The 22,153-nt window shown below is 39.4% G+C and overlaps 2 protein-coding genes across 2 annotated transcripts; both read left to right on the forward strand.

The window, feature by feature from the left end:
- Positions 1-426: 426 nt before the first annotated feature.
- Positions 427-3,021, forward strand: LOC128519540 (nuclear factor 7, ovary-like). The gene is made up of 6 exons (XM_053493308.1): positions 427-1,023; positions 1,105-1,200; positions 1,273-1,506; positions 1,602-1,749; positions 1,900-1,926; positions 2,028-3,021. Exons 1-6 carry the CDS (start codon positions 442-444, stop codon positions 2,570-2,572), a joined length of 1,632 nt encoding a protein of 543 aa, XP_053349283.1. The 5' UTR covers positions 427-441; the 3' UTR covers positions 2,573-3,021.
- Positions 3,022-15,117: 12,096 nt separating this feature from the next.
- LOC128519474 (nuclear factor 7, brain-like) lies at positions 15,118-21,621 on the forward strand. Its single transcript, XM_053493214.1, has 7 exons — positions 15,118-15,127; positions 19,100-19,686; positions 19,779-19,874; positions 19,986-20,219; positions 20,315-20,462; positions 20,640-20,666; positions 20,768-21,621. The coding sequence occupies exons 1-7, from the start codon at positions 15,118-15,120 to the stop codon at positions 21,307-21,309; spliced, it is 1,644 nt and encodes a 547-aa protein (XP_053349189.1). The 3' UTR covers positions 21,310-21,621.
- Positions 21,622-22,153: the final 532 nt, after the last annotated feature.

A 22,153-nucleotide genomic window follows, 5' to 3' on the forward strand; every position in this document is an offset into this window, starting at 1 on the left:
TGAACAGCACCTTCACTCAGGAGCCTACATCCAATTCAGCGTCAGCCTGAACTGGAGCACATTTCACACGTCACACCCAACACACACAAACAGGGCCGAAGCCACTACCCAAAACACCCTTCCTCATCAGGGTGAACACACCGACATCCCCGCAAGGCATGCTGGTCGTCAGCCGCCGCCCCGCCCACGCCACAATACATTTCTGTAGTATGAAGGGAAATAAACACTTTAACACAGGCTTGTATAGAAAACAAAGAATCAACTAGTAACTATACTTTCATAATCACATACACCATCCTTGATTATATTCCCAAAAAACACTGATTATTTTATTCCTGTTTGTAATCAATATTATATATATGCAGTGTCAGTGTGTATTGTAAGGATTAGAATGTGTAAAGTTTTCTAAAATCCACTCTCATCATGTCTCCTGTGTCAGTCATGGCTTCCTCCAGCAGTGTCCTGTGTGAAGATCAGCTCCAGTGCTCCATCTGTCTGGATGTGTTCACTGATCCAGTCTCTACTCCATGTGGACACAACTACTGTATGATCTGTCTCAAAGAGTTCTGGGACAGCAGTTCACACTGTCAGTGTCCAGTGTGTAAGGAGGAATTCCCTAAACGTCCTGAACTCCGTGTGAATACATTCATCTCTGGACTGGCTGCTCCATTTAGGAAGTCAGTTAAGGTGAAATCCAGCAGTGCTGCAGAAAAACCCACCCAATCTCTGGTGCTCTGTGAGATCTGCTGTGAAAAGAAATGTGCAGCTGTGAAGTCCTGCCTGACCTGTAGGATCTCTTACTGCAAGACTCACCTGGAACCTCATGAGAGAGTGTCTTCATTAATGAAGCACAAACTGATGGAGCCTGTGGAGAACCTGGAGGACTACATCTGCCAGAAACATGAGAGACCGCTGGAGCTGTTCTGTAGAGACGACCAGACGTGTGTGTGTCAGTTCTGTATGGAAACAGACCACAAAACTCACAACACTGTTCCTATAGAGGAGGAGATTAAAGAGAAGAAGGTGAGAGACTGAGAGTAAAACTATGAAAATTGTTTACAGTAACAGTGTCCAAGGTTTATACAGGATCTATATTTTTCTCAGACGGAGATGGAAAAGACACGAGCAGAAGTTCAGCAGATGATTCAGGAGCGTCTAAAGAAGATTGAGGAAATCAAACACTCTGTAGAACTCAATAATGTGAGTCTCTCCTTAATGTCCTGATACAATCATTTAAGATAAAATCTTTTAGCTAAATTTGTCTCCTGTTAGAAAAACACAGAGAAGGAGAAAGCAGATGTTGTGGAGATCTTCAGTGCTCTGATGCGCTGCATTGAGAGAAGACAGGCTGAGCTGCTTAAGGTGATGGAGGAGAAGCAGAAAGCAGCAGAGAGGCAGGCTGAAGAGTTCATTAAAGATCTGGAGCAGGAAATCACTGAGCTAAAGAGGAGAAACACTGAGCTGGAGCAGCTCTCACACACTGAGGATCACCTCCACCTCCTACAGGTCAGAGTCCCTCTGTTTCTCAATAGCAATGCAGCACATGACAGGACAGCAGTCCCCATGCTGAGGGATTTCTCCTCTCTCCTGCTGTACTGTAGATTTACCCGTCACTGTGCAGCCCTCCACACACCCAGGACTGGACTGATGTCACTATTAACTCTCGTCTGAGTGTGGAGACTGTGAGGAGAGCTCTGTCTCAGATCCAGGAGACTCTCAGTGAGGAAATGGAGAAGCTTGATGAGACTGGTCAGTACTTACTGATCTAAATGCTAAAATTCATAAAGACTTTGATAACAGAAGTACCTGTCATTATCACTGCTGTAATTTACAATAATCATATATTTTATTTCACTTCATAAAAATATGACATCAATAATATTCTTATTTTTCAAACAGAACTGAAGAGAATTCAACAATATGCAGGTTTGTAAGCTCTTATTGATCACATAACTAAATATATATTTCTTCACTGTTACACACTGTACAATGATAAACCTGATGTTCGCTGTGTTTCTGTCTCTCAGTGGATGTGACTCTGGATCCTGATACAGCGAATCCTAAACTCATCCTGTCTGATGATGGGAAACAAGTTACACATGGAGACAAGAGACAGAATCTCCCTAATAATCCAGAGAGGTTTGATCCTTGTGTCTGTGTGCTGGGAAAGGAGGGATTCTCCTCAGGGAGATTTTACTATGAGGTGCAGGTCAGAGGAAAGACTGAGTGGGATTTAGGAGTGGCCAGAGAGTCCATTAACAGGAAAGGGAAGATTACACTCAGTCCTAAAGATGGACTTTGGTGTGTGTGGGTGAGGAATAAGACTGAATATGAGGCTCTGGACTCTCCTCCTGTCTCCCTCTCTTTAAAACAGGCTCCTCAGAAGGTGGGGGTGTTTGTGGATTATGAGAAGGGTCTGGTCTCCTTCTATGATGTTGATGCAAAGTCTCATATCTACTCTTTCACTGGTCAGACTTTCACTGAGAAACTTTATCCATACTTCGGCCCCTGTCTTAATGATGGAGGTAAAAATTCCGCACCACTGATTATCTGTCCTGTTACTCAAATATAATATTAATTTTATTGTTTGTTTATTTGTATTGCATTTAGAATTTTGTGATCATCTGTTGTACATTATCTAGTCCTGTTTATACTGTAGTGAAACAATCACAGAAACAGCAACATTAGTTACATTTTAACTCTGAACTCTTAACTAAAACTAATGAGGTGTTCAAATAAGAGCAGTATTGTGGATAATCGTCTCTCATGCTCAGTCTCAATGCGTGTGCGTCACTCATATAGTCAACATCTGTGTACGCTTATACTGTTTACTATAACACTGTGACCATGTGTGTGTGCGCATAAAGCATTTTTTCTTCTATGAGTGAGAGTCTCTGTCGGCAAACTGGTGTTCGGGCCCATGTGTGTGTGTGTGTGTGTGTGTACTGTACACACTGTAAACCCTGCTAAGATGATTGTACTTAAACCATTTAAGGCAAATGATTTAACTAATTGACAGTAAAAAAAAATACATTTGGTTAATTAGAGTCAACTAGATCTAGATCAGTTTGCATTTTCTTTTGTCAATGAACACACAATGCAGTTTTTATTTTTATTTTATTAAAACACAGTGCAGGGGCACCGCCCTATAAAATTAGTAGCTCACTTTGATCCGAGTTTTACCAAGTTCCTGAATGAAGATAAAAGTGTTTTTCATGGACTCTGGTTACTCCAAGTGGATTGCATAGGTAAAGTCAAACAAGAGACACATAGCTTGAGGCAGGTTGGTGAGTGAATCCATTACAAGGCTGCCCTCTAGGATGATCCTCTAGGTGATGTAGGGCTTGTGGCTCTGTTGTTCTCATAGCAGAGAATTTCCACTGGAATGTCCAAGGATTCTCCATCATTAAGATTCTTCATTGTGTGAGAGACAAGACAATAAAGAAGAAATTCAGGTAAACTGCAATCTGTCAATATATGACTATATGCTCTTATGTCTTTTAGTTTGCTTTTTATAATTCACTGTAGTTTTTTTGTTGTAATGTTGTGTAAAACAGGCCCTTTGAATTTTTCCATAATTTATGCAGTAATGTATTACCTCTTGATAACAGGAAAGGCACAATAAATTCACATTTTTATTTGTCACATGTCATACACAGTACAATATGCAGTGAAATGCTTATCATTATCAGACAAATCAAGTTAAAATCAACTTAAATTCAACGAAAATTCTTCATAAATGCTTATTGCAATTACCCACCTTTCCCAATAATTCAAAGCATACAGCAAAATGGCAATGTTAAGTGAAAATATTAAGTAACTAACAACTAAAATAAAGTTACTCACAGAGCTGTTCTTGAAAATCATAGATGCATCATCCCCAAGAATGACTTGAAGTCCCCTCAGGACAAAACATCTAATAATAATGATTTCCATCAAGTACACCAAAAAAATATTCCTTAAGATTTTTTATAACAGCTGAAAACTACAAAACAAGTCACATTTTTGCATAAAGGCAAAATTACTCATTACACAAATGAACCTTTTTTAACTTGTTTTACAATTATGTATTGTATGAAAGACACGTAAAAAAAATGACATTTTCAGAGGAAACATCCACAAGACTGGCTTTCTGTGAAAAGGGCTGGGGGGTGTTGGACTATCTGGCTAATTTTAGGGATTATTTTCAAAGTTAAATCAGTTGTTTAATTCTATAAATTACATTAGCTTCATGGTTTAAAAAGGTTCAATAAAATGTAATTTATTTAAACTACTGTTGCCAACAGTGTTTGTATTAAAACCAACCTCAAATTTACACATTCAGATGTGCACAGATTTTTAACTAAAAAAGTGTAAACTGTTTTTAATTTGGAGTAATTGAACATAGAAAACAACTCACCAAGTTCACCAAAAAAAACAACTTCTTCTTTAATGCATTTAACTGTCATTTTAAAAAGTCCAAACTTGTGAATAACAGAAAAGCAAATGTATTTTTTTAACTTTATGCTACATATAAGTTCCAGAAAACATATTTGTTTAAAGAAAAGGGACATTCCTCAAAAGATCAGATTTACTCTGTAATATTAGGAATAAGGTGCAATTTCCTCAATATCCTCCAACAAAGAAGCCCAGACTAGTTTTGAATCTTGTGTAAAGCTTGTCAATGTGTGTGAGAGTGTATGTCTTTGTCCCAGACACCTGAAGCTGAGGCCACACACACTTCAACATCAGCATAAAAGATCTAACACAAAGTTAATATTCAAAATTCTAATTCTATTATTTGACGGCTGGATGGATGGATGAATGGATGGATTGATTGATGGATGGATTGGTGGATGGATTGATTGATTGATTGATTGATTGATTGGTTGATTGATTTTAATGATCCAGAAGAAAATCTGCCCACTTCTGCCCACACTGTCGACACAAAAACTTGGTTTTGCTTCCCTTTAGTCCTGATCTCGCTCCACTGGACTTTCACCTGTTTGGTCCCCTGAAAGCAGCCCTACGAGGACGAAGATTTACTTCTGAAGTAATTATATTATATTATATAATATTAATAATATATTGTTATTCACTTCTATATAATTATTTTTAAAGAGTATGTAAAATAATATAGATATATTTGTTTTATATTAAAATTCTATATAAAATATATGTATTATTTAAATTTATAAAATAATTGTATAGAAGCAGTGAATAATAATTTACAATTCCCAGTAAACATGATACAATTCACCACAATAATGAGTAAAAAAAACACTCACCATATTAAATAAAAATAATAACTTATATAATTATAGATTATACAGTACATGTATAATTAATACATGGCAAATTGCTAAAAACAATAATAAGTTACAAAACCGCAGTATACATAAAATAATTGAAACATACACAGAAGCACCACATACGGATTTACATAACACTTTCTGTGATATGGGAAAATTAGAGTGCCGTAATGACCATAGTATTTGTGCACATGGGTTCCATTAGATCTCTTCAAATTGCTAAAATTAAAAATGTCCTAAAAATGGCTCTTTTAGTGACATTTATATATATGGTAGGTCCTGACCACTGCAGTCCAGGAAAAGACCAGACAAGCAGTTTTAGAGTTGATCTGACCCAATAATTAACTGTCACAGTCCGGCCCCTGTTACAAGTTCAAGTAGGCATTATTGTCGCTTCAACCATATACAGTTAGTACACAGTGAAACAAAACAACGTTCCTCCAGGACCAAGGTGCTACATGCAACATAAATGTACAACATAAATTAACAAAAATAAATAAACTAGCTAACTGGCCTAGTTAGCTGGCTAGCAAAGACAACACAGATTGATCTAACATAAATTACAAAATAAATTAATAAAAACTTACTAACTAAGGAAGACTATCTGCAGGGTTTTTACAGACAACCAACAGACAACATAAAGTGCACGTGCAAATGTGTAAACAAAAGCAACAAAGTGACAGTGCGACAACATAACATAATAATAAGGTGTTGAGGTGATGAGTTGAGGTAGTGACAAGACGTTAAGAAGTTAGTGCAAAAGTAGTCCAGTAATGAATATTGTGCAAAAGAGCATTTACATGTTGGTGTGTACGATAGTTTGGTGGTGTAGGTCAGTGTGTCTGCGCTTGTGTTGGATAGTCAGTCCAATCTCAATGTTTTGAGGTAGTTGAGTTAAGCTGAGTGATAATGTTTGTGTGTGCGTGCGTGTGTGTTTGTCCGGTCCCTTTTTGTTGAGAAGAAGGATAGCTTGTGGAAAAAAGCTGTTGCACAGTCTGGATGTGTGTGCCCGAATGCTTTGGTACCTTTTTCCAGATGGCAGGAGTGTGAAGTGTGAGTGATGGGTGTGTCCGATCAGCCACAATGCTGGTGGCTTTGCCGATGCAGCGTGTGGTGTAGATGTCCTCAATAGAGGGGAGAGAGACCCTGATTATCTTCTCTGCTGTCCTCACTATCCGCTGTAGGGTCTTGCGGTTCGATATGGCACAATTCCCAAACAAGACAGTGATGCAGCTTCTCAGGATGCTCTCGATAGTTCCTCTATAGAAGGTGGTCAGGATCTGTGGTGGAAGCTGGGCCTTTCTCAGTCTTCTCAGAAAGAAGAGACGTTGTTGGGCTTTCTTGTGTAGGGAGCTGGTGTTGAGGGACCAGCTGAGGTCCTTCTCTAGGTGGACACCCAGGAATTTAGTGTTTTCGACAATCTCCACAGAGGAGCCGTTGATGCTCAGCGGAGAATGGTCGCCTCATGTCCTCCTAAAGTCAACAACCATCTCCTTTGTCTTGTCAACATTCAGAGACAGGTTGTTGTCTTTACACCAGTCTGTTAGGCTCTGCACTTCCTCTCTGTATGCTGACTCGTCGTTCTTGCTAATGAGACCCACCACGGTCGTGTCATCAGCGAACTTAATAATGTGATTTGAACTGTGAGTTGCTACACAGTCGTGAGCTAGCAGTGTGAACAGCAGGGGACTGAGCACACAGCCTTGTGGGGCCCCAGTGCTCAGTGTGGTGGTGCTGGAGGTGCAGTTCCCCATCCGTACTGACTGAGGCCTTCAGGTCAGACAGTCCAGGATCCAGTTGCAGAGGGAGGTGTTCAGGCCCAACACGCCCAGCCTCCCGATCAATTGTTGGGGGATGTACAATAGCTACAGTTACAATAATCCTGTACCAATGGCGGATGGAAGTGGGTGGGGTATATTAGGCAGCAAGTGAACATGTTCTTCCTGAAGTGGATGTGTTGCAAACAGAAAGAATGGGAAAACGTAAGGATTTGTGTGACTTTCATGTGGGCCAGATTGTGATGGCTAAAGAAGTGGGTCAGAGAAACTTCAAAACTGATGGTGGTGTAGGATGTTCCTGGCCTGCAATGACCACACATGGTGAGAACAATGTTAAGAATCGACCAAAAGTGGTGCAAAGAATTAAAACTGGTGAACCGACGAGAGGATCAATATCAGCCAAAGTTCACTGTTGCACAGGCTGGTCCATTTACTCTGAGCCATTTACTCTGTACCGGTATTCGTTTAGTTTATGGTACTGAATAACATACTGTAGCGGTAAGGAAGACCATCTCTTATCCCAATGATCAGGTGCTCTGTCTGTCCATGTCTAACATTAAGAAAACTGTATGCAGAGTTAACCCATGGAAGTCTGCTGGACCAGACAACATTCCTGCCAGAGTGTTTACATTTACATTTAGGCATTTGGCAGACGCTCTTATCCAGAGTGACTTACAAAAAGTGCTTTAAAGTTTACATCATTGGATACATACTTACACTGGGTTAACAAGGTTAATAACTAAGTGTCATTAGTCCAACACAACTGGGAGGAGTTTTTTTTTTTTTTTTGGGGGGGGGGGTGTTAGTTCAAGTACTGGAGAAACAGATGCGTCTTGAGTCGTCGTTTAAAGATAGTCAAGGTCTCATGTGTACGGACATCTAGAGGAAGTTCATTCCACCACCTAGGTGCCAGAACAGTAAAGAGCCTGGATAATTGCCGCCCTCTATCCTGAGAGATGATGGTGTGAGGCGAGCAGTGCTGGAGGATCGGAGGGAACGTGGTGCATTGCGTGGTGTGATTAGAGCAGAGAGTGTTCAGGAAATGTGCAGAACATATAGCATTTTCAACATTTTCCTGAGCAGTGCTGTTATTCATACTGTACATGCCTCAAGATAATGTCTGTTGTCCCCACGCTGAAGAAGTCTACAGTTTCCTGCCTCAATTGCGAACGTCCCTCACACCCATTTTGATTAAGTGCTTTGAGAGGCTCTTCATGAGACAGATCAAAACATAGCTAGCATGCTCACTTGGACCCTTTGCAGTTTGCGTATCGTCCTAACCGCTCCACAGATGATGCCACAACCTTCCATATGGCCCTTACACACCTGCACATACATACAAAAGTTCAGCATCCAGTTTAGCATCCAGTACAATCATTCCTCAGCACCTGATTGGGACATTGAGCCTACTGGGACTGAACACCTCCCTCTTCAACTGGATCCTGGACCTGAGTTATGTTGTCTACGTCCTGGAGAAATGTTTAATTTCACTGTGTACTGCAAAAGCTATACGTGGTTGAAATGACATTAAAAGGTTCTTGACTTTACTAATCTCTCGCTCTACTTTTGTAGTCAGAGAGGGTCCTCACCGTAAAACGGCCTCTGAAATATGCATTATATTCTCTCCTCTCATCAAAAATAACAAATTGTATATAATGTATTTTTGTCTTTTTTAGATATCTCCTCTGGGTGCTGTTGGAGGACAAAACACCAAAAGAGTCACATGAAACATATTTTCAAGGTTTTACTCAGATGCAGTAGCCAGACAAATAAACTGGAAATGAGTCAATGGAAAGCAGTGCTTTAAAGAAATGCTCACAAGAAGTTTGTTGATCGGTAAGTATGGAGTAATACCAAAAAGTTACAGTAAGTATTACAGTAGGTACCTCTCTTAAACCTATTCACCCTAAATGAAAGATCTGGCCAAGCTATTACTTAAAGGGATAGTAAAAATTCTGTCATTAATTTCTCACCCTTGTGTTACATACCCATAAAATATTTTTGATGAAATCCTAAAGCTTTCTGAACCTCCATAGATAGCTTTGATCAAGGCACAGAAACATTGTAAGGACATTGGTTAAACAGTCCATGTAATATCATTTGTGCAACCTGAATTTCATAGAGCTATGAGAATGTGACATTATTATGGAGCTTATTATTCTGTGGAAGTTAAAGATTCTTTTATTTATTTATTTATTTATTACAGGGGCTGTAAGAAAAAAACAGTCTTCGACCAATGCAGCTGTCACGGAACGCCAGCAGAGGGCGCCATGGACAGAGCCCCCATTTTGTTTTCCTTTGGGTTTTCTTTCAGTTTGAACTCTATTTCCCAATGTGCACCTCGGTCAGGTGATTGAAGCGCTCACCTGAACCGAGGCAGATAATTAAAAGTAACTGATTAGTTTCTGTTAAATAGTCTTGTCTTTAGTTTTTCCTGTTGCATCTGTTGAGTTACCTAGTTATGAATTCTGTGTCTCTGCGTCATGCAATGTTCCTAGTCTGTGGTTTTCCCTGTTTTGCTTAAATGATGTTTAGTTTAAATGGTGTTTAGGTAAATTACTGTTTAGCTCCATGTCTTCTTTAGCACAGAGTCTCACTTAGCCCCTTGACAGGTTTAGCTCTGTCTGTGTAGCTCTCTGTTTTGGTTAACTCCTCGGTTGGTTTAGCTTCCGTTACGTTTAGTTAGTTATAGCTATCTCCTAGCCATGTTTGCTTCACCCTTGGTAGCTTAGCTCCTGTTCACGGTAGCCCTAGGTTATGTTTAGCTCAAGCCACATTTAGCTCATTGTGTAGCTCATGTTGTGTTCAGTGGTTTATGATGATCCCCTAGCCAGGTTAGCCTTTGTGTTTAGTTCTGTTTGTCCCTTTATCTCCTAGCCTATGTAATCTCCTAGTTCCCAAGTCGCAGACCTTTAGTTTCCTGGTGTGTCTGTTTATGTTCTGTTGGTGTAAATAAAGACTCATTCCAGGTTCTTACGCTTTCCACTATGCCTAATGTCAAGTCCACACCCCAGTTCCGTAACAGCAGCAGACAATAAGAGATTCTTATGCCATCCGTTGGTTCAGTCTTGCCTCTGACTGTGGCGGTGGCCGGAAAGAGCGTTAAAGAGTCATTAACTGAGGTAAATTCAGATACAAGAAGCATAGTGGCAGTTCCTTTATTACCATACCATTATTGGTGAGCAATGGTGCTTGACTTCATGATAAAAATGAATCAAACTTTTATTTAATTAAAAAAACGCAAAAAAAAAAACTTGATATAAGTTTCAAACATTATTAACATCAAATAAATAGTAATGAAGTAACAAATTAGCATTAGTATAAGATCAAAGATGCAAGTGAAATAAACAGTTTTTAGGTTTAGGATTCAGGTTCGAATGACTAAACATAAGATATTTCTGAAGCCTATGAACACACATGGCGTAACGATGTAACCATGATCAGAAAGTAAAAAAGCGAACTAGAATCAGGAACACAGGCGAACTGGAATAGAAAAACAATGAGACTGTTAAACCAAATGTGTGCACTTGGCCAGCTAAATATCTTTGCCATATTTAGCAACTAAAAATTTATTTATTTTTTGGTAAAGAAATCTTTCGGAAAAAAATACTTTTGTGTGATTTTATTTGTTTTATTTTTTATAACTTTACTTTGAAACAGAAAAACAATACATAAACACTAGACCAAGAACTGCTAGTGACCACTGACCCAGGACATTTATTGGATGTTATTCCCTATCCTGTCACTCCCCTACCGTCTTTGTTAGTATATATATATAGTTTTAACCCTTAGGAGTCTGAGGGTGTTTTGGAGCTCTGAAGAGATTCTGACATGTCCTGACATTTGTGTATTTTTCAGTTACTTATAAACTTATAAATATCTAAAGTCTGATATAATTTTATTCAGCACAAACTGGGCAACAATAATATATGAGCAGCATGTATGTACAAGTTTGTATATTGGAGAAAAAAAATGTTATGCGTGATTTTTGAAAACAACAAAAAAAAACAACTCACTGAAATAAGACCACAAAACACATTCATAACATTTGTGCACAAGACTTATGTGACCTGGATCTTATAATGTAGAGGTTTTACTTCAAAATGATGTGACAATCACCTTCCTTACTCATTTACAGAAAACAATACATTCATTTAAATTTTCTAAGACACTTTTTGTTTAGAAAGGCAGTATGCGAGGAGGCGTGAATGATCATAAATAATGCTGTAATTCACGCCAGAGAAGACAAAGAACCGCATAATGAGCTGTATAATTACCCCTTTCATGTGAAAGTGTTACACATAGGAAAGTGTTACAAGAAAATAATTAGAAGACAGAAACATATTACTTTGTTTGTGGTTTATTTAATATAAATTAAGATTCACTTCCAAAAATTCCAGAAACAGTTCCAAATAAATAAAAAGTGCAAACAACATTCATGGTAAAATGGTGCAAACCTGATGTGGTGTCCTGATGTGAGGTGCTGGTAAAGGCAAGGGGATGCAGACACATTCCTAAAAACAAATAAATAAATAAAAAAGTTAGCCTATACTGTTCATAGTAAATAGATGTGCAATTAATAGGTATGGACGCTTAATAGGTATGAAGTGTATACATTTTGTGCCCCTCTGTGTCTGTTGATGGACAATAGACTAGACAAGTCTAGTGCATCTCAAACATTTACACCTGAGGCATTAGCAAACACCATCCACCTGACATGCTTTACACACATATTTAACACATTTTAAACAGGTATTTGTAAATACAAGCTTAACAAAAGGCATTATGAACATTTACACCACAGAAATATTTATAAACATTCATAAATTCATTATGTCTCTTAGCTACATAAGGCAGTATTTTAGCCAACTGGAACTAGCTTGTTTGTGCTAAATAACATTACGGACAGCAGTGTTATAAGCTAACCAAAACAGATACAAATGTATATTAGCAACCATAATCTAAAGCTATCCAAAACGAGGTGAAATACATTAGAACATTTATAAACATCTATAAACTCCATAAGACATTAGCTTAGCCACCGGGAAACAACATGTTTGCTACATAAGGCAGCCTGTTAGCAGTGTTATCTACATGCTACACTAAACTATATAAATGGCATTAGGAGCCAATGTGTCACACAAGCTGACAAGAGCTAGCTGAAGTGAGGGAAATATTTACTAATATTAGTTTAATATTAATCAGAATAAGAGTTATATAAGACTTAATAACTTACCCAGTGTCACAGCAGTTTGCTTCAATGTCCTCTGCTGGATCTGTTCTCTCCTCAAAATGCTCCCGTTCCCCATCAGAGTCACACGGTCTTCTCCTGAGGTAAATGTAAACTCTTCCTCACCGTCTAAAATCATCTGAAGAGTTTCCTCTGCTGTACAGCGCGTGCCATCTTCCAAACGTGCAGAAAACTCACTGAATCTGTGTGTTTTCAAGCCGGTCTGTGTGTGATTTCGTGCCGTTGCCCGGGGGGCGTGGCCTCATATGTAGATCACTCCGGGACTGTTTTCCGTGTGATTGACGTGTGGGCGTGTCCTGCCTCGGGTCATTAGCAGATAATGAAGTGCGACAGAAATTCAGTGCCTCTCCTTGGTTTCATACGCATTACATAAACTGAGAATATTTGTTTTCAATGTGAATTGCAGTATTTGCGGAGTTTCAGTTCTTTTTAGTGACGTGTTTCAAAAAGATTTTCGCGGAGACAGAGACGGCTGAAAGCACGCCCTGTTTATTTTCTTTATTTTACAAAAGCACATTGTTTTGTGGTTATTGTAAGTATACATGAAAAAAAGTAGACCCTTTACAGATTCAAATGATGTATTACACTAATGTGTATGATTAATCATGACGGAGCATTTTAAACTCTTTTCACGGTTACCAGAAAAAAATGCATTTTTTTCGCCGGCGGCAAGTCAGACTCCTAAGGGTTAATTCTAGACAGACAGCAACATAGTCCACATCTGGCCCATATCTATTCCTCCAAATCCACATCTGGCCCGGAGCAGGCTCAGTGCTGGTCCGGATAAGGTAAATTGTATCTGTGCCGCTAGTGGCCCATTGTGCCAAAAGACACCGGCCCAAGTCAGTTGTGCGGATCAGGACCACATGATTTTTGCTATTTGGGATTTTCTTTTGTTTTGTTTTGTTTTCAAATAAATAAATATTGACACAGTGAAAAAAAGAGATAAAAAAAGTTATTTGTTATTGTTGTTTATCTGAGATGTATTGGCCTAATATTAAGGCACGCTATGATCAGATATTTTTTTTATGTTTTTACACAAAAACACAGGATTCAAAGGGGGGTAATAACTTTTGCACATGACTTTACAAAGCTCGTGTACATTTAATACAAAGTGGGACCATAACGATTTTAACTGTTAATTAATATAAGTGAGAAATATTTAAGTGTTTTGTTTCTGATAAAAACAGAGAAATGACTCAGTAAGTGTTTTAGTGAACATTTTAAAAAGCTTATTGTACACGCGCTTTGCTGCCAGGCCGTCGGGATATAGCACCGGTGTTAGCGTGTAGGTTTCCCGCTCGCTCTGCTACCAGAAGTTCTGCCCCCTGGGTGTGTGCTACCAACATGTCCAGCTGTGGTTTGGGTATTAGCAACCTGGCTAACCCAAAGTTACCACGCAGAGTTCCGTTATTCAAGTCTAGCACCGCACCCCATCTTTCTAAGAGGTCCAACCCCAAAATGCACTCATCCTCAATGTTCCCCACAAAGAATTCATGAGAATAACTCTGTTCACCTATTTTTACTTGAACCGTGCGTCACGCCCGTATCTGCACGTGGCTCCCAGAAACGGTGCGAACATTGAAAACTAGTGTCTACGAGCGCCCGTAGTAAGACGCCGTCCAGCACACGGTTGACATAAAGTCCAGCGCGGTTTCCTAAATGTCCCGACCGGAAATTGAATCCACTAGCTGGGGGAACAAAAACGGCTGTGGCGGGCGGCTTCCCCTTAGCGCCCCCCGGAGCTAGTTTAACGGCTGCTGGGGTACGCTGTCCCTCAGGCCTGAGAACGTTGCAACAGCATCGCCGCAAAACCTCTGAGACTTGCTTGTTGCCTAGCCGCGACGGGTAGCCCTGTCCCCAGCTAGGTTCACTTACCGAGCACTCCTGAGCTGCGGGCGGTCGCTCGACTCTTTCACCGTGATGGTCGGAGTCCCCGGAGAAATGCCCGACGAGCTAGCTCTTCCTGCTTGTCGTGCTCGAATTCCGGATAGCTCACGGACCGCCAGCTTCTCGCACGCTGCCTCCTTACGGTTACCCGCGCCGAACCGGAAGTGGAGCGACTCCCCTAGCTTTGCCCAGTCCTTCCGCTCATCGGCCCGGAGGACTTCCAGCACCCGGAGCGCGTCGCCCTCCAGCGAGAGTGCTACCCGGATGGCTGTTTCCGCCAGGGACCAGCCCGCGAAGTCGGCGGCTAGCTCTACTTGGCGAGGAATGCGTAGGGTTTGACGGCGCCATTGTAGGAAGGAAGGCGCAGCTGCAGGTCGCTTCGCTGGCTGACGGCGCACGGAGCTGTAGCTTGCTCTGGCACTTGCGCAGCGTCAACGTTGGGCTCCGCCCCGAGATCCAGTGCCGGGATCTTCATCTTGCCGCTCCGCTTTGGTCGCCGTGGTGTGCTCGCGCTAGCCCCGTCAGGAAAAGATTCTTTCTTTCTCCTTAGCTGCTCCGATACTCGGCGGCCTGCTTGGATCTTTTGTAGGTCCTCAATAAAGTGCTCCAACTCGAAACTCTCCATCCCACTTCTGACACTAATGTAGCGTTTTGCCTCCGGAAAGGATGTTGGAGAGACGGGTGAGCTTAATTGCTGCCCAATGCAATGGCTGGGAGTACTTTATTTAACACACAGCATGTATAGCATGAGCAGCACATTCACACAAGAACCACATCCAATTTAGCCTTAGCATAAACCAAAGCACATTCAACAGGTCACACACACACACTAATACACAAAGCTGGCCGAAGCCACTAACCCAAACACCCTTCCCCAATATGGTGAACACATTGCAAACACCCCGCAATGCATGATGGTCGTCAGCTGCCGCTCCGCCCACGCCACAATATATATATATAGCCTACTTGTTTGCAAAAGGATTTTAAGGTATGTCTGCAGGGGGAAACCATGTAGGCAAATAAACAAAATATTTATTAACACAAGTTCATCCGAGATTCATTTAAAAAAAAAAATACAGGATGCATTCTGCCTTGATGTGTGTTCGAAGGATCATCATTATCATCATCATCCTCATCAGAAGTGTCATCTTTCTCATGCACAGCAGCACCAGAAAGACCCCCCTCTTCCTCATCAAAAAGCAGGACATTTTCCTTGACTGCAATGTTGTGGAGAATTGTAGTAACTTCATTTCCATAGCAGCTTTGGAACATGGCTGTATGTAAAGGGACTTATATAGGAAATGATCTTGAGCAAAATAGGTAACGGGTGTTCACAACACAATCCCAGCATTTTCAAAACTCATAATTTCTTTTTATTTTAATTGTAATTATGTATCAATGCAAATGAAAAAATGAATTCAAATGAAACATATATAACTAACAGTTATAGACTTTGTTATCCAAAAAGAGCACATTTAAACTGTGTATGCCTATATATGTTTTATTGTACAAATAATGAATGTTGCGTTTGTGACATTATTACACCACTTCTATGTACCGTCACTGCGAAAGCGCATTGAATGCGAGCCGAAGAGAGAAAAAAAAACACTTTACAGTAGGGGGGGATATGTTGCTATGGCACTACTCCGCCATTGTATCGAAGAAGAAGAAGAACGACAGATTAAACCAACATGGTTCTAACGATGGAAGTGCGACACAGGTACTATGGTGTTGGGAAACAGTCATGACTGTTGCATCATACAACGGTGGTTAAGCAAAGAGCTACATCGTTGTACAGAAAACACACCCCAGATCCAGAACAAAGCTGGACCAGATCTGGTCCACATTTTGGCCAAATCATCATAAAGGGATCCGTAGCTGGCTCAGTGCTGGTCCGGATTGCACGAATCCAGACCACATGATATCTGGGTTTTGATCGTTTTGTTTTTTTAAAAATTAATATTGACACAATAAAAAAAAAAAAGTTCCTTGATGTTTATCTGAGATGTATTTGCCCAATATTAAGGCATGCTATGATCAGACATTGTATGTTTTTACACAAAAACACAGGATTTAAAGAGGGGTAATAATTGTTGCACATGTCTTTACAAAGCTTATGCACATTTAAAACAAAGTGGGACCATAACCAGAGTCAAGTCTCAAGTCAAGTCCAAAGTCCTACGGTTTGACTTTCGAGTCTTTTCAAGTCTTTTTAGCAGAAAAATAAAATGTATACAGATTATGTATGGTTGTAAGATCTATATTTATTAAACAATTATTATGAAAGAACATTCCTCAGATACATAAAAATACAAATGTTAGTAAATGCTAGTAGCAATGTAAAATGGTAGCACATATTCTCAATGAAGTAGGCTACTTCATACAAACAGTAACGTTGTTTTCTTCACATAACATTAAAGAACTTTGCTCCCTACCTTGTGTGATACACTCACGTAGGCTACCTCCTGCTTTGTCGAAGTTTGTTCCCCCATCAGGATGCGTTTTTTTAGCCCCACCCCCGTGAAAAGGGCACAGGGAACGCGCATTTAGGAGAAGGCTCGCCCGCGAAGGGTTATGCGCGGACCACTGAGATTCTAAGGAGCGCGGTAAAGAATAAAAAGGACAGTTAGTGTTTTTTAATCCCTGACGAACTCTAGCCATCAGGATGTGTTTCCCTTGTTATCTTGGACATATTTAGAATGATGAACCTCGGCTGAGTCACTTGTAGGCTGTAAACATGTCAGTATTTTGTCTGATATTTCATATCAAATATGCCTTTTCAGCAAAACCATAATGCCAAAATAGAGACCCGTCAGATACAGTCTCAAGACATTAATAATAATAATAGTAATAATTATTATTATTATATATAAATTAATAATAATAATAATAATTATTGTTAAATATTATATAATAATAATAATAATAATAATAATTATTATTATTATTATTATTATTATTATGCGAGATAATTAGCATTTTATCCGCGTGATGTCAATTCACTAGGTCACATTATTTGAATAAACCCAAACTGCATATGAAAGAAATCAGCACTCGTAGTGGTCCATTTCTTTGTATTAAATATATACTGTATTTAAAAGAAATCCCTTGATAAAATAGCATAAATAAATCATGGGTAGTGTATACCAGTGATTAAATATAAACAATACAAAGCATGTACTGACATGTTTACAGCCTAAGTGACTCAGCCGAGGTTCATCATTCTAAATATATCCAAGATAACAAGGGAAACACATCCTGATGGCTAGAGTTCGTTAGAAGATTAAAAAACGCTACCAATTTCCTTTTTGGCCTTTACCGCGTTCCGTAGAAGCTCAGTGGTCCGCGCATATAGCCAATTTTTTATAGCCAAACTAAGCTACCTTCGGTATCATTTCGTGAACTGGCGCGTGCACGTTGTTGTCACGTTGGACGCTGTCGAATCAAAAGAATCTACGGTACTTTGATTGGATGTCGTGCCGAATGCGCGCATGCGCTCTGTCACACACACGCGCACAGACACATAAACAGAGATAGAGCGGTCCGTGTTAACATACTTTTTATATTTGGGCTTTTTATGGGAAGTAGCAAGTCTTTACAAGTCAATAGGCGCAAGTCCAAGTGAAAGTCCGAGTTATTTATGTTAAAGTCCAAGTCGAGTTGCGAGTCTTTTTATATTTTGTCAAGTCGAGTCTAAAGTCATCAAATTTATGACTCGAGTCTGACTCGAGTCCAAGTCACATGACTCGAGTCCACACCTCTGACCATAACGATTTAATGTGTTAATTAATATAAGTGGGAAATATTGAATTGTTTCTGATAAATAAATATTCTAGAGTGCGGGGGGCGTGGCCTAATGATGTCACTCAGGTGAAACGAAAGTGAAGTGTGAATCCGTTATCTCATCAGTATTCATCAGGTTTCAGCAGGACACAATCTCCAGTTTGAAGTTTCTCAGTCTTTCTTCAAGGGACTAAAATCACAGCACCTAAACTGTAAGTGAGCAGGAAAAGTCAAATAATTACAAAATGCTAGAAGGTATAAAGTACTTATGTAAGTAAATACCAGCGCCGAATACATTTACATTTACATTTAGGCATTTGGCAGACGCTCTTATCCAGAGCGACTTACAAAAAGTGCTTTAATGTTTACATCGTTGGGTACATACTTACACGGGGTTAACTAGGTTAATAACTAAGTGCCATTAGTCCAACACAACTGGGAAGAGGGTTTTTTTTATAAATAATGTGAATAAAGAAATGTAAGCAGCGAGCAGTGAGACTACTTCCTGTTCCTATCAGTAAATACTGTTTGGTCATTTATTAACTGGTCAAAGTTCACTGGGTTTGTCACAGTTCAAGTGTTTCCTATGTGTTTATTAAAAGTGCAGTTACCTTAAACAATTTAATCACCTATTAAAATAGTTTTCTCTGATTAAATGTATGTGTCTTTTTTGTATATATATATTTAGGTTACAGTGAGATTTTCTGATACATTTTTCATTAATAATTCTAAACAAAATAAACTTTAATTAATTAATATTAGTTAATTTAACTTTTGATTTAAACACACAATTAAATGAAACTATAGAAATTCAATTCTTTGTCATTTGTAATAAATAAAATCTGTAATCATTAAAAAATTTCTGTAGTATGAAGGGCAATAAACACTTTAACACATGCTTCTATAGAAAAGAAATAATCAACTAGTAACTATACTTGTTTAATCATATACACCAACAACCACCCATAACAGCAAAGCACTAATTATTTTATTTCTTGTTTAAATAATATGTATCTATTTATATCTATCTATCTACAGTGTGTATTGTAAGGATTACAATGTGTACAGTTTTATGAAATATTTTTTTTGTGTGTTTCATGTGTCAGTCATGGCTTCCTCCAGCAGTGTCCTGTGTGAAGATCAGCTCCAGTGCTCCATCTGTCTGGATGTGTTCACTGATCCAGTCTCTACTCCATGTGGACACAATTTCTGTATGATCTGTCTCAAAGAGTTCTGGGACAGCAGTTTACACTGGCATTGTCCAGTGTGTAAAGAGGAATTTTCTAAACGTCCTGAACTACGTGTCAATACGTTCATCTCTGGACTGGCTGATTTATTTAGGAAGTCAGTTCAGGTGAAATCCAGCAGTGCTGCAGAAAAACCCACCCAATCTCTCGTGCTCTGTGAGCTCTGCTGTAAAAAAAATAAATGTGCAGCTGTGAAGTCCTGCCTGACCTGTATGACCTCTTACTGCAAGACTCACCTGGAACCTCATGAGAAAGTGTTTTCTTTTAAGAAGCACAAACTGATGGAGCCTGTGGAGAACCTGGGGGACTACATCTGCCAGAAACATGAGAGACCCCTGGAGCTGTTCTGTAGAGACGACCAGACGTGTGTGTGTCAGTTCTGTACGGAAACAGACCACAAAACTCACAACACTGTTCCTATAGAGGAGGAGAGTGCAGAGAAGAAGGTGAGAGACTGAAAATTAATAATGTATAGTAAAAGTTTGCAAACTAATGAAATGCCATGATCAAGGGTTGAACATCATCTATATTTTCCCAGATTAATATGGATAAAACACAAGCAGAAGTTCAGCAAATGATCCAGGAGCGAATGAAAAAGATTGAGGAAATCAAACACTCTGTAGAGCTTAGCAATGTGAGTTTCTTAAATGACCTACAAAATAAATCCTTCATAACAAACACATTAGTGGAGTCATAATACAATCATATGAAATAAAATCTTTTTGCTTAATTTCTCTCCTGTTAGAAAAACACAGAGAAGGAGAAAGCAGATGTTGTGGAGATCTTCAGTGCTCTGATGCGCTGCATTGAGAGAAGACAGGCTGAGCTGCTTAAGGTGATGGAGGAGAAGCAGAAAGCAGCAGAGAGGCAGGCTGAAGAGTTCATTAAAGATCTGGAGCAGGAAATCACTGAGCTAAAGAGGAGAAACACTGAGCTGGAGCAGCTCTCACACACTGAGGATCACCTCCACCTCCTACAGGTCAGAGTCCCTCTGTTTCTCAATAGCAATGCAGCACATGACAGGACAGCAGTCCCCATGCTGAGGGATTTCTCCTCTCTCCTGCTGTACTGTAGATTTACCCGTCACTGTGCAGCCCTCCACACACCCAGGACTGGACTGATGTCACTATTGACTCTCGTCTGAGTGTGGAGACTGTGAGGAGAGCTCTGTCTCAGATCCAGGAGACTCTCAGTGAGGAAATGGAGAAGCTTGATGAGACTGGTCAGTATTTACTGATCTAAATGCTAAAATTCATAAAGATTCTGATAACAGAAATACCTGTTTTTATCACTGCTCGTGTGTGTTTTATTGTTACAGCATCAGCAATTTACAATAATCATATGTTTTATTTCACCTCATAAAAATATGACATCAATAATATTCTTATTTTCCGAACAGAACTCAAGAGAATTAAACAATATGCAGGTTTGTGAGCTCTTATTGATCACATGACTAAATATATATTTCTTCACTGTTACACACTGTACAATGATAAAACTGATGTACTCTGTGTTTCTGTCTCTCAGTGGATGTGACTCTGGATCCTGATACAGCGAATCCTTATCTCATCCTGTCTGATGATGGGAAACAAGTTACATGTGGAGACAAGAGACAGAATCTCCCTGATAACCCAGAGAGGTTTAATCGTTGTGCCTGTGTGTTGGGAAAGGAGGGATTCTCCTCAGGGAGATTTTACTATGAGGTTCAGGTCAGAGAGAAGACTGAGTGGGATTTAGGAGTGGCCAGGTCCATTAACAGGAAAGGGGATATAACAGCCAATCCTAATCATGGAGTCTGGTGTGTGTTACTGAGGAATAAGACTGAATATAAGGCTGTGGACTCTCCCTCTACCTCCCTCTCTTTAAAACAGGCTCCTCAGAAGGTGGGGGTGTTTGTGGATTATGAGGAGGGTCTGATCTCCTTCTATGATGTTGATGCAAAGTCTCATATCTACTCTTTCACTGGTCAGACTTTCACTGAGAAACTTTATCCAATATTCAGCCCCTGTCTTAATGATGGAGGTAAAAATTCCTCACCACTGATTATCTGTCCTGTTAGTCAAATATAATATTAATTTTATTGTTTGTTTATTTGTATTGTATTTAGAATTTTGTGATCATCTGTTGTACATTATCTAGTCCTGTTTATACTGTAGTGAAACAATCACAGAAACAGCAACATTAGTTACATTTTAAGTCTGTAAACTAATGAGGTGTTCAAATACGAGCAGTATTGTGGATAATCGTCTCTCATGCTCGGTCTCAATGCGTTTGCGTCACTCATATAGTCAACATCTGTGCACGCTTATACTGTTTACTATAACACTGTGACCATGTGTGTGTGTGTGTGCATAAAGCATTTTTTCTTCTATGAGTGAGAGTCTCTGTCGGCAAACACTGTAAACCCTGCTAAGATGATTGTACTTAAACAATTTGAGGCAACTGCTTTAAAAAATTGACAGTAAAAAATACATTTGTTTAATTAGAGTCAACTTAAATGTAAAACAGTCAAAATGCAACATTTAAACTCATACACACTTAATTTATTTATTTTTGGCTATGTAGAGTCAACTTAAATGCAAAATACTCAGAACTTAATATTTTACTTCAAATGCACTTAATACCATATTTGTACTAAAATAATTGGGATAGGAAAATTCCAGATCAGTTTGCATTTTCTTTTGTCAATGAACACACAATGCAGCTTTTATTTTTATTTTATTAAAACACAGTGCAGGGGCACCGCCCTATAAAATTAGTAGCTCACTTTGATCCGAGTTTTACCAAGTTCCTGAATGAAGATAAAAGTGTTTATCATGGACTTTGGGTACTCCAGGTGGATTGCATAGGTAAAGTCAAACAAGAGACACATAGCTTGAGGCAGGTTGGTGAGTGAATCCATTACAAGACTGC

This window comes from Clarias gariepinus, chromosome 1, assembly GCF_024256425.1.
Source record: "Clarias gariepinus isolate MV-2021 ecotype Netherlands chromosome 1, CGAR_prim_01v2, whole genome shotgun sequence".
Classification (NCBI taxonomy): domain Eukaryota; kingdom Metazoa; phylum Chordata; class Actinopteri; order Siluriformes; family Clariidae; genus Clarias; species Clarias gariepinus.